This window comes from Corella eumyota, chromosome 4 (genome assembly GCF_963082875.1).
Source record: "Corella eumyota chromosome 4, kaCorEumy4.1, whole genome shotgun sequence".
NCBI lineage: Eukaryota > Metazoa > Chordata > Ascidiacea > Phlebobranchia > Corellidae > Corella > Corella eumyota.
In genome coordinates, this window is record NC_137493.1 from 9,895,064 (window position 1) to 9,912,607 (window position 17,544).

Sequence of the window (17,544 nt, forward strand, 5' to 3'; positions counted from 1 at the left end):
AAATTATTTTTATTAAGAAAGTTATAAATAAGTAAATAAATCTAGCTTTTATTAATTTTCGCATAAAAAATTAAAAGTAAAGATAACTGCAGGTTAAAAGTTTTGTTGTAGAAGTCTTATTTTTATTAACAAATGTATTTAAAATATTATGTATTAATTTCTAAATAGTATATGTATTCTTTATGTTTGTTATAAACACTATGGTAAGTAAGTTGTTGTTGTGTAGCAAATACAGATGTGAGTGATACTGGAACCTATACATGTCATGCTTCAAATGTAGCTGGCAATGCACAAAAGAATATTAATGTTCAGATTTATGGTATTTTATTGTTGTTAAACTTTCTTTTAGTTATAATAAATTTCTAAAATTGATTATTTAACCTTAGTAGTTTTTTTATATATATTTTTATCCTCGATGTGAGAAGGTTGAATGCACAACCTGAACATAGAGTAACAACAGTTACCCCGACTCAGTCTCGAGTTGCCTTTGGCAGTTTAAGATATTATAGGTTATAATTGCCAATTAATTAAGCTGCTGATTAAATGCTAGCTTAGCAAGAGTTTAAAACGCAATACTCAAAGGCACTACAGCATGAAATCACTGGGGTTCGAACCCAGGACCTAGTATATGGTAGAAAAATGTTCTGACCACTACATCATGCTCTCGGTTGATTTAATTTTATAATTTTAAATATTAATTAATTTAAACAGTACCGCCGGAAATGACAACTACAGAAGCAAATGTTGATGTAGTTGTTGGTAATGACATTACAATTGATTGTATTGTGAATGGAATTCCTGAACCTGAGATTAATTGGTTTAGAAATGGCCAAAATATTCTAACGAGCCACATTGAAAATATTGAAATTTCTGATACTGGAAGGTTTCTAATTCTCCATGATGTTAAGGTATTTAAAAAGTAATAAAAGTTACAAATTTGGACATAAGAAATCACTCCTATCAAAAATAAGGTTTGAGTAAATTATTTAAAAGTGAAAAATAGTTGTTTTAATTATCTTTATTTAAATTTTCTGTTACTAATGTCAGGTATCAATCAAGGAAAAATGAATTTAAAAAAATAAGATAACTTTCTTTTTTGTTGTCTGTAGGTTTTTCATTTTTTTTTTTTAAAATCTTTTTGATATTTTTAGGTATCTGATGAAGGAGCTTATGTGTGCCAAGCCAGTAATGTAGCTGGTAAAGAAAATATTAATTACAATGTTAATGTGTTAGTTCCACCTGGGATAAATGAAGATGATGCTTATAAACATATTGAGGTTAACTAGGTTTAAATTTTATTTTTTAAGTTTTTGACTTTTGTAACGATGCAAACTAACTTATGCTGCTAACTGATATTTTTTTTCAATTAATTTTAATTTAGCAATTTTAAAATTGTTTAACTTTTCAGTTCTAATTATGGTTCTTATTTAGGCCATCACAGGCACTCAAGTTATTTTGACTTGTGAGATTACTGGTGGGAATCCACTTAGTGATATTTTTTGGACGAAAAATGGAGAATTGGTTCGTGTTTCAAGTCGAGTTCTACTTTTGTCTGGTGACAATGTGTTAAGAATTTCTCACAGCCAAGTATTTGAAAATTTTTATTATAAACCTTATAAATGTTGTTATTGTTTGAAACTTAATGGGATCCTTTTTCTAAAAGGGATTGGGGCAAAGTTAAATTTGATGTTGTGTTAAAATGTTTTTTTTATGGAAAGTTATTGTTTTATTAATACCAAACTTTTTTTGTTATTTTGTTTAGAGAGATGATACTGCTGTTTATATGTGCATTAGAACAAATAAGGCAGGAAGTGTTAACCAACAATTTGATGTAGATGTTTACGGTATAATAATTTTCTTCAACATTTATTTTAGAATCTATCAATTAACATGTTTTAGTACAAAAAAAATAAAAGATCAAGTTTTATTCAAATTATTTAATGGTTTAGTACCCCCATTGTTTATATCTGACAATGATGAGAAAGTGACATTATTTTCTGGGGAAAGTACAACTTTGGATTGTTCAGTTATTGGAACTCCAACACCTGGTGTTGCATGGAGCAAGGTAATTATTTACTAATAAACATTTTATTTTGGTATATTTTTTTTATTACATAAACAATTTTTTTGTTATAATTTTATTTCTACTTTTTGATGAAATATTTAGAATGAAGCCCAAATAAAAAATTTAAGCTCTTCTCAAAATGATCGCATTAGAACATTAGCAGGATCTCAGCAATTAACTATAAGACAAGCTAAAGTAGAAGATAGTGGATTATATAACTGTCTTGCTGTGTCCATTGCTGGTAGAAAAAGCAAAAACTTTGATTTAACTGTTCAAGGTGATTTTTAAAAAAACACTGAAATTTGTTACTTAATGTAAAATTAAGAAAGTTATTTAAGATTGTTTTATATAAAAGATAATTTAAATGTGTTTATTTAAGTTGGCACAAGCATTGTTGGGTCTGATACCACAACCAGAATTACAGTAAATGTCGGGGAACCAATTGAGCTACACTGTAAAGCAAGTGGACTTCCTGTACCAGCTATAAGTTGGTTGAAAAATGATGCAATTTCATTTATTGACACGAACAAAATATATGACTCTGGAATGAGAGTATATGTAGAAAGTGCTCAGGTAAAATATAGAAAAATAAATTTATGGCCAAATGATGTTTCAGTCAACTGTCACTTAGTAAACTGATTTGTCATAAAGCAGCAAAATAGATTACGTAATATGTAAGGGGGCCTTTTATTATGTTTTTTGTTTGTAAATGAATACAGTTGGCTTTACTACAAAGGTCTTAGGGTTTAATCTTCACTGCTACCATGATGTAGTTGTATTGAGGCACTACATACTATACTAATTTATGTGGGTCTGAAAACCAATTAGCAAGTTAGCTATTAAAAAGTAATTAACAATTATATTTACACTGTCAAGCTCAACTAAAGACTGAGTGTCGATAATATAAGTTTCTATATAATAAAGTACCAAAATTAACCTTTATCGAGGAACAAAAACATTCTATACAAAACACTTGTTTAATTATTTTATATGATTCAGTTGTCTGATGCCGGAACTTACACCTGCATAGCATCATCACCAGCTGGTGTGGTGGACAAAGACTTTGATGTGGTTGTTAACAGACCACCTACTATTGATCAGGGTGGAGAAAACATGACAGCAGTCATTGGTGATAATGTGACGATTGAGTGCAACTCTGATGCTGTTCCACCCCCTGTTTTGTCTTGGTTTAAAAATCAAGTTTCAGTAAGTTTATGTAGTAAATAGAAGTTTAAATTCGCCACATGGTATGCTATTTTATTTATTTATTTCTGTTCTTTTTTTTCATTAAAAAATAAAATGTGTTATCTTATATTTGCAGTTAAATTATTCAGAAAGATATTTGAATTTAATAAACGTTCAAGTTGAAGATGATGGAGTTTATACTTGTATTGCTTCCAATGTTGCAGGTTTTAAATTATTTTTTATTAATCTAAGTATTAAAAACAAAAAAACTTTAAAAACAAAAAAGGTTGAATAGAGTAAACTTGCATTATAATGATTAAGGTGAAAAAAGAATATTTTAAAGCTTTGTATAATTTTACAGGAACAACATCACAAGATACAAAATTGTCCATATATGTGCCTCCTGTTATAGATGAAGCTCCAACTTCCATTGTCGCTGTTAAAGATCAAACGGTTAAACTTTCTTGTGTTGCTCGTGGTATACCTAAACCAAAGGTGGGCTTTACTTTATGGTATATTTTATGTTATTTTGTTATAGGTTTGGTTAAGTTTATGCTTAAAAAGGGATTTGAATTATTTTATTCAAAAATGTATAATTTTTAATCGTTAGCATTCGGTTTTGTTTAAATTATTAAACTTTTTAAAGATTTTGTGGAGAAAAAATATTGAGAAATTGTCTATTGAGCAACCTCCAGATCGTTATGTCTTTCAAGAAGACGGGTCTATTCTTATCGAAAAGGTAAATGTTGATGATGCGGGAAGATTTGTTTGTCTTGCATCTAACCAGGCTGGATCAGCAAGAAGAGTAATTGAACTTATAGTTCAAGGTTAGAATATACACAAATTTAAATGCTAATAGCCTATATTTTCAAGCTTTAACCTTGATCAAGTCTCAAGCTGTTATTATCGTTTTTAAATATTAATAAAATTAGTGATAACGCATTCACTATCCTGCTAATTGTTTTATGAAAAGCAAATTAATTTAATGAATAATTTTGTGTTTTTAAGTGCCACCTTACATTGAACCTGGCTCAACAAATGTAACAGTGACAGTCAATAACTTAGTAAAACTAGAATGTGAAGCAAAGGGTTACCCACAACCTAGAGTTCGATGGTTTAGAAATGGAGAATATTTAGACACTGAAAATGATCCATCTTTCAGGTAATGTTGTCATCAGAAATCATTGCCTTATGTTAGTGTTCTTGTGACTTTAATAGGTTAAACTATATTTTTGTTGGTATATTTATTTATTTAAAAAAAAAAACTATTAACTTCAACAAAAAAAGATTTTTCTATTCAAAAGTGTTAAAAATGCAACTTAATTTCATTGTTTTTCCAAATTAATAGTCAACTTGCATCAGGATCACTTCGAATAGGCTCAGCATCAGTTAGAGATGCAGGATTTTACCGTTGTGCTGTTGACAATTTAGCTGGAGATGTTGCCAGAGATATTTTATTGTTTGTACAAGGTAATTTATATGGTGTTTGTGCTTTATGTTTTAATTTTATGATGTTTGCAATGATCTGAATGACATGTTGTTACTTTTTGTTTAAGTTATTAGTATTTGTACAAAAAAAGTCAGGTTTAGTTATATTTTTATAGTTCCACCAAGCATACTGGATGGGCCAAGAAAATTTATTAAATCACCAAACGATTTTCTTCAAATTCCTTGTGAAGTTAGTGGCACTCCTACACCAATTGTATCATGGAAACAAAATGGAAGAAATATAATTAAGTAATTTTTTTTAAACTTTCTTATTGCAAGTGTTGTCAAGGATTTTTATTTTGTGCTTTGAAGTATTAAAAGCAATATTTATTGTTAAACTTATATAACATATATTCTAGATCGGAAAATCTATTCGTTGACTCAACAAACAGTCTTATTTTTCCTTCCGTTACAACTGCTCAGCATTCTACTTATACTTGCACTGCAGTCAATGCTGCTGGTATAAACTTAATTAATATTATAACTTAAAAAATATTGTTTATTTAATTTTTGTAATTTGTTGTAATCAAATTATGCTGACTCTCCAGGTAATGCTCGCTATGAAACTGATTTGGAAGTACGTGTGCCACCTTCTATTTCAAACACCAAACACAATTACACAGTCATAGAAGGCGATGACATTATTTTAAAATGTCTTGTCACAGGAATTCCCAAACCTTCAGTTATATGGCGCAAAGATGTTTCTCAAGTGGAAAATAATCATGAACAGTTTACTTATCTTACCGATAACAGTTTGTTAATAACTCAAGCTAATGTAAGTATTTATTGTAACCAGGTTTTCTAGGTAAATGTGATCGAAATTCCAAAATAATTTTTTACAGGATTATTTTTATTTAGTTTTGTATTAATAGATTCAAAATGCTGGCAGCTACACTTGTGTGGCTCAAAATTCTGCTGGAATAGATTCAAGTAATATGGTTTTGTCTGTTAATACTGCACCTCAATTTGTTGGAGATCTTGTTGAACTAATAACAGTTAAAGTTGGAGATGTTAGTATTAGTTACTTTCATTTTTTTCTAAATTTTCGAAGTTATTTTGTATTTTCTTGTGAACTTATCTTTGAAATATTATTAAGCTTATTAGCAAACAATTTATTTTTATTTTTTATTTAAATTAACACCTGCATATTAAATTTAGACTTTAAATGTACCAATTTTAACAAGTGGTCAACCTTCTCCTCGAATAACTTGGTATAAAAACGAGAAAATTGTTGAAAGTGTGGATGGAACCCTTACCATTGCTGTTGTCTCCTTAACTGATGAGGGTTAATAAAACTATTTTTATTAAATATAATAAAACTAAATATATTTCATACATTATTCAAAAAAAAAAAATAAGCATAACTGAACAATTATTACTGTTACAGAAAAACTTTTTGTTATGAATGATTTGTTTATTTTAGGCTTATACAAAGTGACTGCAAAGAATTCGGTTGGATCCAGTTCTAGGTATTTAAGATTATTAGTGAATGCAGCACCATCCATTACTGCTTTATCTGACACCGATCTAACTCTAAATGAAGGAGATCAGTTATTACTGGGCATTTCTGTTGATGGTAAACCAAGGCCTACCATCACATGGACAAAGAATGATGCTGTAGTAAATAATTGCGTTTTCTAGATTTTTATTAAATTTGGTAAATTTTTATGTTACAATAGGACTTTTTCTGATTTCTGCATAGAAATTAATACTATTAAGTTGCGATAATTTTAATATTCATCTGTTGTAATTTTATAATAGATGAACGAAAGTAACTTTCGAATGAAATTTTCCAACCAAGGTTCTATAACAATCAACAGTGCACAATCACTTGATTCCGGACGCTATGTTGCAATTGCAACAAATGAGGCTGGAAGAAGTTCTTTGGAATTTCAGGTACTGGTGGAATTAAAAAAGTTTTTATTTTTTAAGTTAATTAAATTTAATTGTCGATCTTAAACGTTTCCATAGGTCTTGGTTCAAATTGCACCAATTATCGTTGAACCACCATCTAATGTAGACGTTCATGCTGGAAATAGATTGGAACTAACTTGTGTTGCTTATGGTATTCCAATGCCTAATATAGAATGGAGGTTTGGTGGTGGTATTATTCCAAGCATATCTGATGCACAAGGGCAAAGCAGGTCATTTTTTGTTTAGACTTATATTTTTATATTTTAATTAACTGTTATAAATTAAAAATTGTAATCAATTAAAATTAATGTTATGCTCTATGGCCAGTCTAAAGTTGCCTTTTGCAGAATGGATAATATTGATTATAATTGCTAATATTTAAAATTATATTTAGTTATGTTTTGTAAAAAACTTGCCTTTGTAAAAAGCTTTTGTAAAGCTTTGTAAAAAGCAAGACTTTTTTGTAAAAGCAAGACTTTGTGAAGCTTTATGCACTTTGCATAAGGGCACATGATTTAATCAAGTTTTTAATGTAGTTAAGCTTAGTGTATTAATCACTACATCACACTGTTGTTAAAGAAGTTTTTTTCATTTGTAATTTTAAAATGGAAAAATTATTTTTTAATACTGATTTAACTTATATTTTAGGCTAGTAATAGAACATGTAATACCTCTTGATGCTGGATCTTATATTTGTCAAGCTATTAATCCAGCTGGTTCATCATCAGCTGTTGGGATAGTCAAAGTTGAATCCCCACCAGTATTTGAAGATGGATTAAATCCAACTCAAACTGATATTTTAGGTGGAATTTCAGTACTTGATTGTCCTGTTAGAGCTGATCCACTTCCAACTTTCACCTGGACGAAGGATGGAGAGGTAACAATAATTTAAGTAGTGCATTTTTATGGCTATTGGCATTAAAAATAATTTGTACCAGTTTTTAGATTTATTTTGTTGCCATTTTTATGTAGGAAATAGATTTAGGTGATCGCATAAGACAATATAGCAATGGATCATTGGTGATATATGAAACAGATAAAAATGATGCTAGTTTTTACACTTGTACCGCATTCAATGATGCTGGAAGTGTAAGTGTTTTAATAAAATCAATGCAACTTAATTTAAAAAAACAAGAAAGCTTAAATATTTTTTGTTATAAAATTATTGTGTAGTTTACTTTGATTGGCATATACACTGGGCTTTTACCACAGAAGGTCTTAAATTTAATCCTAAGTGCTTTTAGGCTGTGGTGGTCTTGCAAAATGGAAGGAAGCACAGGCAATAATAACTTTTGCCAATTTGTTGCAGACTAATTTCATTGCAATTATAGATCATTATAAACTATACTGTCTAGTCAACTTGGGACTAAGTCAGGGTAAAAAATGTAACTGTGTTTTTAGGCAGTTAAGTTGACTTTTCCTGATAGAGTATAAATAAAAATATGCTATTAGTTTGTTATCTGGGTGTTCTGTGATTTACAATATACAATCAATAATTTTTTTAATTCAAGGTTGAAAGAACTATTAACCTGGTGTTACAGCGCCCTCCTGAGTTTATAGTTGAGCCTGAGAACATCGCTGTTGAGGCGGGTCAAACTTTTATATTAAACTGTTTTGCATCGGGAATTCCAGCACCCGCAATTGGTAATATTATGACAAATACAAATATTTTTGTGTTAACTGTTTTTCAGGCATTTATAATTAAAGAGGTCTACATCATATATAAAGAAAGTATTTGTTGTGATCTTGTTTCTAAGTTCAAAAATATGATGATTTTAATTTTATGGTGTATAATTTAAAGTTCTATTTATAAAAGAATATCTTTCTTAACTCTAGGGCTGTTGATTCTCATTGTATATTAGTACAAGATTTTAACAAAAGGAATATCATTTTTTTTAAAACATAAACATTGCAGACATGCTTAGACCTGCAAAATTATTGTTTGTCAGTTTATTTTTACTTAAACAGCTTTACTTAACTCTTTAAATGATGATTTTGTGGTATATTAAGTGTTATAAGAGGAAATTAATATGTTATAGTATGGACAAAGGAATATCTTTCTCTTGTATTGGACGATCGCATCACGGTTCTTAACAACCACTCACTTCGCATTGTTGCTAGTAGATTAGAAGATACTGGTAAATATGAATGTGAGGCAGAAAATTTAATGGGAACTGTGTATTCGGAGGCATTGGTAACTGTTAGAGTAAGTAAAAAAGAGTTTTTTTCAACTTAATTACTTGGAAAAAAATAGCTAACTGAAAGTTTTTTAGTTCTTTAAAATTGTAAATTTATCCTAAAAGATCGTTTTTTGTTTTGATTTATTGTTTTTTTTGCATAATTTTATCCTTATTTTAAACTGTTTTCACTTTTTTAAATATAAGAGTAAATATTGTTTTTCAGGTAAATGGATTTTACGCTGAATGGAGTTCATTTGGTCCATGTTCGGTTACCTGTGGTTCGGGAAATCAAATTAGACAAAGAACTTGCAGTAATCCTCCACCAGCTAATAGTGGAAGGGAATGTGAGGGTCCATCTTCTGAAATCAGAATGTGTGAGCAAGGTCATTGCCCAGGTACAAAATATTTATTTTTTCATAAATTTTTGCCAAAAAATTTTTTTTAATTTATTTAATAAGTATTTTTTTATATAAACCTTATTCTCGTTGTGGGAAAGTCGAATGCGCAACTTCAACATAGAGTAACAACAGTTACTCCAACCCAGTTTCGAGTTGCATGTGGCAGTTTGGGGCTCAGCAGGAGTCATACCGTTTATAGCAGGAGTTTATACCGTTTTTTTATCATGCCTTACTCAAGGGCGTTACATCATGAGGTCACTGGGAATCGAACCTAGGACCCTATGTAGTGTAAAAAGTGTTTTGACCACTACACCACGCTATCGGTATAATTTTTTTTCACATTTAAAAAAAAGACAGATAATTAAATGCAATTAAAACAAAACTTAACTTAATTTGAAATTAGGTAAACAATCAGACAAATTACTTTTTATAATTTATGTGTTTATGTAGTTATTGGGGAATGTAAATTAAAAAATTTAAATAATTTTTGTTTAGTGAATGGTCGTTGGGGCAATTGGGCACCATGGGAAATTTGTTCTGTAAGTTGCGGCTATGGTTCGCAGTTAAGGTCACGTGAATGTAACAGCCCACCTGCACAATATGGGGGAACTCCTTGCAACGGAGAAAATACGGAAAGGCAAGTTTGTGCTGGAACAAAATGTTCAGGTAAATTAAAAAAAAATTTTAATATTATTTTTTTAATAACAACAAGTATGATAGTTCTTATAAATTTAGCCATCATATACTATTAATACTATGCTATGTTTTTATAATAACTACCTTTTAAGTGAACGGACAATGGTCATTATGGGATGTGTGGCAACCATGTTCAAGTTCATGTGGAGAAGCTACACAAATAAGAACACGGTCTTGTAGTAATCCACCTCCCTCTAGTGGTGGCTTAAAATGCTCTGGTTTGGATACTTTGGCACGAGTTTGTAATTTTAGTCCATGTCCAGGTATAGAAATATTTTATTGATCTAGTTCACAAGTTTTGCGTCAAACAAAAAGTAAACAGCACTAATTTTTTTTCTAGTATTTTTAAAATTTATAATAAAACAAATAATATCTAGTGAATGGCATTTGGTCATTATGGGGTACATGGAAGGTTTGCAGTGTGTCTTGCGGTGGTGGTATCCGCAATCGAGTTCGAACTTGCACAAATCCTGAGCCTTCTGCTGGAGGAGAATTTTGTGCAGGGTCAAATGTTCAATCGGATCACTGCAATATTGAATCCTGTTCTGGTGAATGTTCTATAAATGTTTAAAATCTAAAAACACTTTTGTAAGACACATAAACTTCAATGTGTTTATGTGCCCGTTTAAATTAAAAAAAAATTTTCTAAACTAATAAAACCCATTTTTTAAGTTTAGTTTTTGGTTTTTGCAGAGAATTTATTAATTTTTATAACCTTGTATTTTACTTAGTCATTGTTTTATATTTTGTGGTTTTTAGTAAATTTTTAATTTTAGTAAATGGAAACTGGGGTAGTTGGGGTAGATGGACAACCTGTTCAAGATCATGTGGAGGCGGGCAAGCAAACCGATATCGTTCCTGTGACAATCCAGCTCCAAAGTTTGGTGGTCGTTTTTGTGCTGGCTCAGATTCTGAGTTGCTGACATGTGGTCTTCAACATTGCCCTGGTATAAAATCATTATCTATGTTAATTAAAAACAATATGTTTTTGCCACACTTTTATGTGTGCTCAACAAAAGAGATAAAATACAAATTATTAGATTTTAACATATTATCAGATTTATCAAACCTAAATTAAATTTTTAGAAATAATGTCATATTTATTTATTTATTTGTTCGCTTTGCATTTCTTGTATACTTACCTTTCTTTCGTTTTTTATTTATAAAAAGTTTGTAAAACATTAAAAGTTTTTGTTTTATTAGTTGATGGAAGATGGTCAGATTGGGGAGGGTGGGAGGCCTGTAGTAAGACATGTGGTAATGGAATTAAGATAAGAAGGAGGCTTTGCAATAGTCCACGACCTAAAGATGGAGGCCGATGGTGTAGTGGGGATGCAAGTCAAACTGATGAGTGCAGGATTGATTTTTGTTCAGGTAAGTTTTTTTTAATTTGTTCAATACAGACCTTAAAAAAATACTAAATGCTTTATCTGTTTTCGTAGTATACTTCTTTACATATGGTACATTTATTTAAAATCAGTAATTTTAATCGACTAGGAGGTCCTGACTTTGGCAAAGGAATTTTATTTGGAAGTATTAACGATATACCGTTTGGTGGAGCTAAGATACGTGCTAATGGAACAAAGATAGGAGATGATGAAACTCGAATTCAAGCTACAATAGATAACATTCCACCATCAGTTGGTAGGGAGAATAAAATTGTAATTTTTTATTATCAATTGTTTTAGTCGAAGTTTGGTTTATTTAAAACAAATTTAAAATTTATTTTGCTTAGGTCATTATTTAAAGAGTCAAATTTCAATATTAACTCCGATATATTGGACAATGGCGCGAGAAATAGAAGGAGCCAAGAACGGTTATAGCTTAACCAGAGGGATTTTTGATAGAGATGTTATGGTTAGTGTATTTATTTAAACAAAAATGACAAGTTTCTTTAAACTTATTTTAAATATTCTGTTTTTGCAACTGTATAAAAATAAATTAATACTTTAATAACTTATAATTGTATTTATTTGACTAAACTGTATAGTTTTAATTATCTTTTATCATTTTCTGTGTTGTGTTTTTTCTTTTATTATTTTCTGTGTTGTGTTCTTTGTTCGTAATAACCAAATTGTTTTACAGGTTGAATTTCCGGGTGGCGAAGTAGTAAAAATGCATCATAAAGCGAAAGGTTTGGACTCAAAGGGGAAGTTAAAAATGGAGGTAACTGTGGATGGTTATATTCCAGAGTTTGATCCGGACAATCAAGTTTCAATTATGGTACCCAAAAATTAAATAAAATATGTCAGTTTTAAAATATCTTTTTAATTCCAAGTATTTATGAACGGATTATTTATTTATTGGGCAGTAACAATCAATAATATCTCACACTGAAAAAGTAATTTCGAGACTGGCTCGGAGTAACAAATGGTACTCACTGTTAAGACTGTTAAGTTGGACTTTCCAAATCATAGTAAATAAATTTGAAATAAAAACAATTTAATGCATTTATTTTGTTGCAGCTTTGATTAATGCAATATTTTGTTAAACATTATTTTTTTTGCATTTATGTTTTCTCAAAATAAAGAAAACAAAGATGGTCCAACCTAGGCATTTTAAATTTTATTAATAAATGTATTGTAAACAATTTCTTTAATTTTTGTTATTTATGATTTAAAATTTTTTATTAATAATTTAAAGGATTATACTGAAGATTATGTACAATCTGGTCTTGGTTCTATTTACGCACATTCAGATCGCCTTATATATATTGATGACTTTCTGATGCCCTATACCTGGAATCATTCGATTAGCTATAACTCTTCTATGGGAAGGGTAATTACTATACACTACATTTTACTTTAGAAATAGGTTCTTTGTTATACCCAGCCTATGGTTGGAATTGCACTGCTTTAATGCTATAGTGCCCTTAAGTAGGCAAAAAAACTATTTTTTAACCATTTTATTTGACAATTTTAGATTGGGGATAAATAAATACAAAAAATACTAACAGCGTTTATTTTTTATTGATTTATTTTTACTAGATGCCGTATTTGGTAGAACGTTTGTATGCAAGCAATATTTATGTTGACTACTCTGAGGAAAGGGAAGAGTTGTTTTTTCAGTTGGATGTTAGTATAGGAAGAGGAGAACCCAGTGATCAATGTCCAGAGGGTTTTATTTTGGATCAAAGTGGACTATTTTGTAACGGTGTGATATAGTTTAGCATATTTTAGTGAATGACATCTTAGGCTCAATGTATTTTTTTGTTTTTGTAAAGTTTTAATAAATTATGTTACAACAATTTTTTCAGATAAAAACGAGTGTTTTACAAACCGCCCTTGCTCGCACGAGTGTGTCAATGTGCCGGGCTCGTACCAATGTATATGTCCACTAGGTATGTTTATCGGTCCCGATGGTCAGACGTGTGAAGGTATTTATTTGTTTTTTTGTACTGAATTTAAATTTGAATAACAAACGACGAAATGTATTTTACTAACTTATAAAAAAAAAGTATATGCTACATATTTGGTTTAAATAAAAATAATAAATTAAAAAATTTATTTAAAATATTTTGTTTGGTGCAGACATAGACGAATGTTCTACTGGGCAGTACATTTGTAGTCCCTCGCTGGAATGTCTTAACACATTTGGATCGTACAGATGTGTTATAAATTGTGGTGAAGGATTAAGAAGGGGAAGTAACGGAAGAACATGCGAGGGTATTTTTTTTGAATTTTACGTTATTTAAATTATACCCCTGACTTTACTACTTGAATCCCGAGTTCGATTCGTGAAATGATTTAAATGGTTCGAACTCTCGCGAGGCGAAATCCAATTGCTGTTTTAATTTATAAGGAAATATACGATTAATATTTTCTAAAACTGGCAAAGTCAACTTACTGTATGTCTGAGCGATGAACCTGGCATTTTACTTCGCGAATAATGGTAACAAAAAGGAAACATGAAATTGTTTACATTTTTATAGATAATCTTTATTCATATTTGCACATGTTTAAAGCAAATGGACTGTAGCGGAGTATTTAAATTAGAAACCGTTATTTTGTTGAAATATTTTTTAGACATTGACGAGTGCGCCGACTTGGAGGCTGGGGTATGTGATCATGTTTGTACAAACACTATGGGATCATACAGGTGTGAATGCAGACATGGCTATAACAATAGAGATGGAAAATGTTTGGGTAAATTAAACACTGTGGTTAAATTAATTAAATTTTTTATGGTTTAAGCAACTTTTTAATCTAATGTGCTCGTAAAATTTAAAATTTCTTTAAATATAGTTTAAATTTTAAAAACTTAATTTATACTTTTTAGATATAGACGAATGTGCGCGTGGCTCTTGCAGGGAAGATCAACTTTGTGTAAACAGGGATGGAGGTTATGATTGTATTAATGATTGTCCTCATGGGCTCGAGAAAACTATATTTGGTGTATGCGTGGGTATGTTATTTTAAAATATTTTTAACAGATTTTAAATATGTAATCTCTAATATATTTTAACAAAATAGCTCAGACTTATCTAAAGAATAAAGGTTTTTTTTATTCGGTTATTTTTTCGGAATTTCACTAAGCTCAAATGGTTTTAGTCGAGTTATCTTTGTAAGATTTGTTAAGTTTTTGATTTCATGTACATTTTCTTCTCTTTATGCAATTTATTACCCTTTAACCTTTACATTTTGGAAATATGACTCTTTTATTATTTTCAGACATAAACGAATGTACAAGAGGAACACACAACTGTGGAAGAGGAATGGTATGTGAGAACACACATAAGGGGTATAATTGTATTTGCCCCCCTGGTTTTAAAGCCACTGGAAACGATTATACCCCGTGCACAGGTTTGCATTTTTTCTATTTTTTAAGTAAACTAGTATATGCACTAACTGTAACAATTTCAACTATTTAAAAAATATGAATCATAATTTTTTTTTGTAATAAACTGTTACTAGATTGTGTAAAATAAAAAAAAATATTTTATTTAAACTCTGTTTGTACGTCTATCCTTTTTTTGCTGCAATTCTTTACAAACTAAGATCAGCTTAAAAAAAACTTTTTCTGTGGTTAACATTTTAAATATATCATTTAAATTGAATACATTAAACTAACCGCATGAGACCTAATGTAAACGTCAGATATTAACGAATGTCGGGAATTCAATGTGTGCCCACACCGCTGTGTCAACACAATCGGTTCATTTTCTTGCTATTGTCCAAACGGTCTCCTCTATCTTGCCGATGATAAATCGTGTGCCGGGCTCGTCATGCTTGGCCCACCCAGTCACGGCTCTTCACATCGTTTTTCAGATCGTCAAACATACTTGCACTGTTCCCCGGGCTTTCGATTGAACCACCATACCTGCTCAGGTGCGAGGCAGGCACTCGTGATTCATCCTTTCAATTTAGCACATTTTTCACAAGCACATAACGCGTTCTACATTTGTAAAGCTTAATTGTATTTCGCACCGTTGAACGTTTCTTACTTTTAATTTTAGGTTAAAAAATGTTAACGTGACGTACATATACTGTAAGCTTATTAGGTACGCTGTAACGTTTTAAATATAAATGTAACGCATGGCTTATTTAGTAAAAGTATCTCTGCGGTAACTTTTTTTAAACTTGTGAAATTTATGTTTAGATATCAACGAATGTTTAGACTCTCCCGGCATATGTCAGTTCACATGCAGAAATAGACGAGGAAGTTATGATTGCCTTTGCCCGGTTGGCTACCGACTAAATGTCAATGGTAAAAATTGCGACGGTAAGAATTTCAATAAATTGTTAGGTTTAAGTGTTGAATGCACAATAAACAATTTCATACTTCGTCAAAAAATCAATTTTTAAACCTACTATAACCTATTTTTCAACATTGTATTGTTTAAGAAATTTAGTTTAAATACATGCTGCAATGGTCAAATGATTGCTCGTAATTATAGTAATCACATGTTTTAATCTATTTTATAGACATTGATGAATGTGCTGAGGATATTGCAAGAGGACGCAGAAGTTGTGGTGATGGCCAAATATGTTTTAATAAAAGAGGATCGGTCGGTTGTGTTAATGCCCCTTGTCCACAACATTATACCAGAACACGGACTGGGTTAGTCAACTTTTTTAATCGAGACATATTAAATAACACGAAAACTTACACGAAGTAAATGTAATTCAACTTTTTGGTAATGTTTTAAATAAAATATATTTGTAAAAGTTTCTTTATTGTTAAAGGCCTCTTTGCTGTAGAAAAAGGGGTAATGTTTGTTATTTTATTAGTGTTTAAATTTGTTTAAATTTTAGATGCATTAAAAAATGTGTGGGTGAGGACTGTGATGATACAACTACGTTTGCTATCGAATACAAAACTGTGGCTTTACCACTTGGTATTGATCGAGACCAAGATCTTGTCCGACTAACAGTTTATAACAGCAGCGATGTTCCTCATGAAGACACAAAGTAATTTTATTTTGCTGATTTGTTTTTATGGTCTTTAATGTCATGAATGCGTGTTAACCTAATACATTAACTATTTTCCGATAACCTTACGCCTAAATTTTGATTATAGATTTATTGTTACCAATGATTTTGGTGGTCCGTTTGCAATTCGTGAAGACATTCAAGACAAGTTTAGGGCAGTTGTTTATACAACAAGAAGCTTAAATCGTCCCGGAGTCTACCAGATCGAGGCACGAGCTACTTCTTATTCAGAAAACAGATTGCGGATTGAATATCGTACCAAGTTTATCATTTACTTAAGCGTGGCGGCTTATCGTTTTTAAGATTGCAATATTTTAACACCTACCATTTCCCTTTTTAACACCATTTTGTAAATAACAATAATTTTGTAACAGTTGTAATGTTTTTATTATCTCCAATACATTAAATTGTCGACTATAATTATTCTTAGTTTAAATTGGGGATGTAAAATGAAAAACTTTGATGATTCCTAAATTTTTTTTCTGAATTTTTTTATTCCGATTCTTTGTATTCGTTGAATAGAATACTCAACTTAAAAAAAAATTGGACAATTTGGAAATAAATTGTACAAAACATTATTTTTTAATTTGGTGATTTACTGCTATTTAACAAAATAGTTAAAAAATTTGGTTAGATGGCCTTTTAGGCAACGAATGTACCCTTCATTTTTCTGACAGAGAATAGCAGAGAATTTTGCTTGGGTCGATAATCATAAAAAATAGTAATTTCAAATATTTTTAATCGTACAATACAAAAAAGAACGGGCTTAAATACCCCGTTTAAAAGAAACAAATTAAAACCAAACTCGATATAAAATAAGTAAACAAGATTTTTAAAGTGGATGGCTCAGCTTTTTCGTTTGTCCTGACATATCAACTCGTGCACAAAAAAACGCACCAAAAGTTATTTTTCAAATCTTTATAAATCGTTTGTAATTTAAGTTTAAAAATCACTTTTTTAAACCAAAGTGGTAATTAAATTACAAGTATGTTATGTAAGTACACCTAACATTTTAATAAACCCTAGGTGGCAGTAACTAAAAATGCTTGACTTTCAGACTCTTGGCTGTTTAAATGGAAATGTAAAATCGCCTAATTTAATTAAAATAAGCATACAATCAGAAACTTATTGCTATTTGCCCTATTTATAACAATTTATGAATAATTAGATAATGAAGCCCGTAAATA

At 30.2% G+C, this 17,544-nt stretch overlaps 1 protein-coding gene across 2 annotated transcripts in view; it reads left to right on the forward strand.

Annotated features, from left to right (window-relative positions):
* Positions 1-16,923, forward strand: part of LOC145751323 (hemicentin-1-like) — a 41,854-nt gene extending 24,931 nt beyond the window's left edge. The window contains exons 62-108 of one of the 2 annotated variants that reach the window (XM_082567437.1): positions 227-319; positions 712-908; positions 1,152-1,277; positions 1,432-1,587; positions 1,763-1,844; positions 1,950-2,065; positions 2,168-2,342; positions 2,445-2,638; positions 3,065-3,271; positions 3,387-3,474; positions 3,612-3,745; positions 3,897-4,077; positions 4,259-4,412; positions 4,599-4,720; positions 4,855-4,987; positions 5,098-5,198; positions 5,287-5,513; positions 5,611-5,748; positions 5,897-6,023; positions 6,162-6,358; positions 6,500-6,634; positions 6,710-6,882; positions 7,301-7,529; positions 7,625-7,741; positions 8,164-8,296; positions 8,692-8,858; positions 9,056-9,227; positions 9,726-9,896; positions 10,019-10,189; positions 10,304-10,474; positions 10,703-10,873; positions 11,130-11,300; positions 11,424-11,570; positions 11,662-11,783; positions 12,012-12,149; positions 12,570-12,704; positions 12,914-13,079; positions 13,183-13,302; positions 13,457-13,591; positions 13,952-14,071; positions 14,205-14,330; positions 14,597-14,728; positions 15,023-15,253; positions 15,525-15,647; positions 15,851-15,986; positions 16,181-16,336; positions 16,446-16,923. In XM_082567437.1, the coding sequence (XP_082423563.1) occupies positions 227-319; positions 712-908; positions 1,152-1,277; positions 1,432-1,587; positions 1,763-1,844; positions 1,950-2,065; positions 2,168-2,342; positions 2,445-2,638; positions 3,065-3,271; positions 3,387-3,474; positions 3,612-3,745; positions 3,897-4,077; positions 4,259-4,412; positions 4,599-4,720; positions 4,855-4,987; positions 5,098-5,198; positions 5,287-5,513; positions 5,611-5,748; positions 5,897-6,023; positions 6,162-6,358; positions 6,500-6,634; positions 6,710-6,882; positions 7,301-7,529; positions 7,625-7,741; positions 8,164-8,296; positions 8,692-8,858; positions 9,056-9,227; positions 9,726-9,896; positions 10,019-10,189; positions 10,304-10,474; positions 10,703-10,873; positions 11,130-11,300; positions 11,424-11,570; positions 11,662-11,783; positions 12,012-12,149; positions 12,570-12,704; positions 12,914-13,079; positions 13,183-13,302; positions 13,457-13,591; positions 13,952-14,071; positions 14,205-14,330; positions 14,597-14,728; positions 15,023-15,253; positions 15,525-15,647; positions 15,851-15,986; positions 16,181-16,336; positions 16,446-16,659 (7,130 nt within the window). In that variant the 3' untranslated portion in view covers positions 16,660-16,923. The remainder of the gene's footprint in view (positions 1-226; positions 320-711; positions 909-1,151; positions 1,278-1,431; positions 1,588-1,762; positions 1,845-1,949; positions 2,066-2,167; positions 2,343-2,444; positions 2,639-3,064; positions 3,272-3,386; positions 3,475-3,611; positions 3,746-3,896; positions 4,078-4,258; positions 4,413-4,598; positions 4,721-4,854; positions 4,988-5,097; positions 5,199-5,286; positions 5,514-5,610; positions 5,749-5,896; positions 6,024-6,161; positions 6,359-6,499; positions 6,635-6,709; positions 6,883-7,300; positions 7,530-7,624; positions 7,742-8,163; positions 8,297-8,691; positions 8,859-9,055; positions 9,228-9,725; positions 9,897-10,018; positions 10,190-10,303; positions 10,475-10,702; positions 10,874-11,129; positions 11,301-11,423; positions 11,571-11,661; positions 11,784-12,011; positions 12,150-12,569; positions 12,705-12,913; positions 13,080-13,182; positions 13,303-13,456; positions 13,592-13,951; positions 14,072-14,204; positions 14,331-14,596; positions 14,729-15,022; positions 15,254-15,524; positions 15,648-15,850; positions 15,987-16,180; positions 16,337-16,445) is intronic. The other variant, XM_082567438.1, reaches the window with a different exon arrangement.
* Positions 16,924-17,544: the final 621 nt, after the last annotated feature.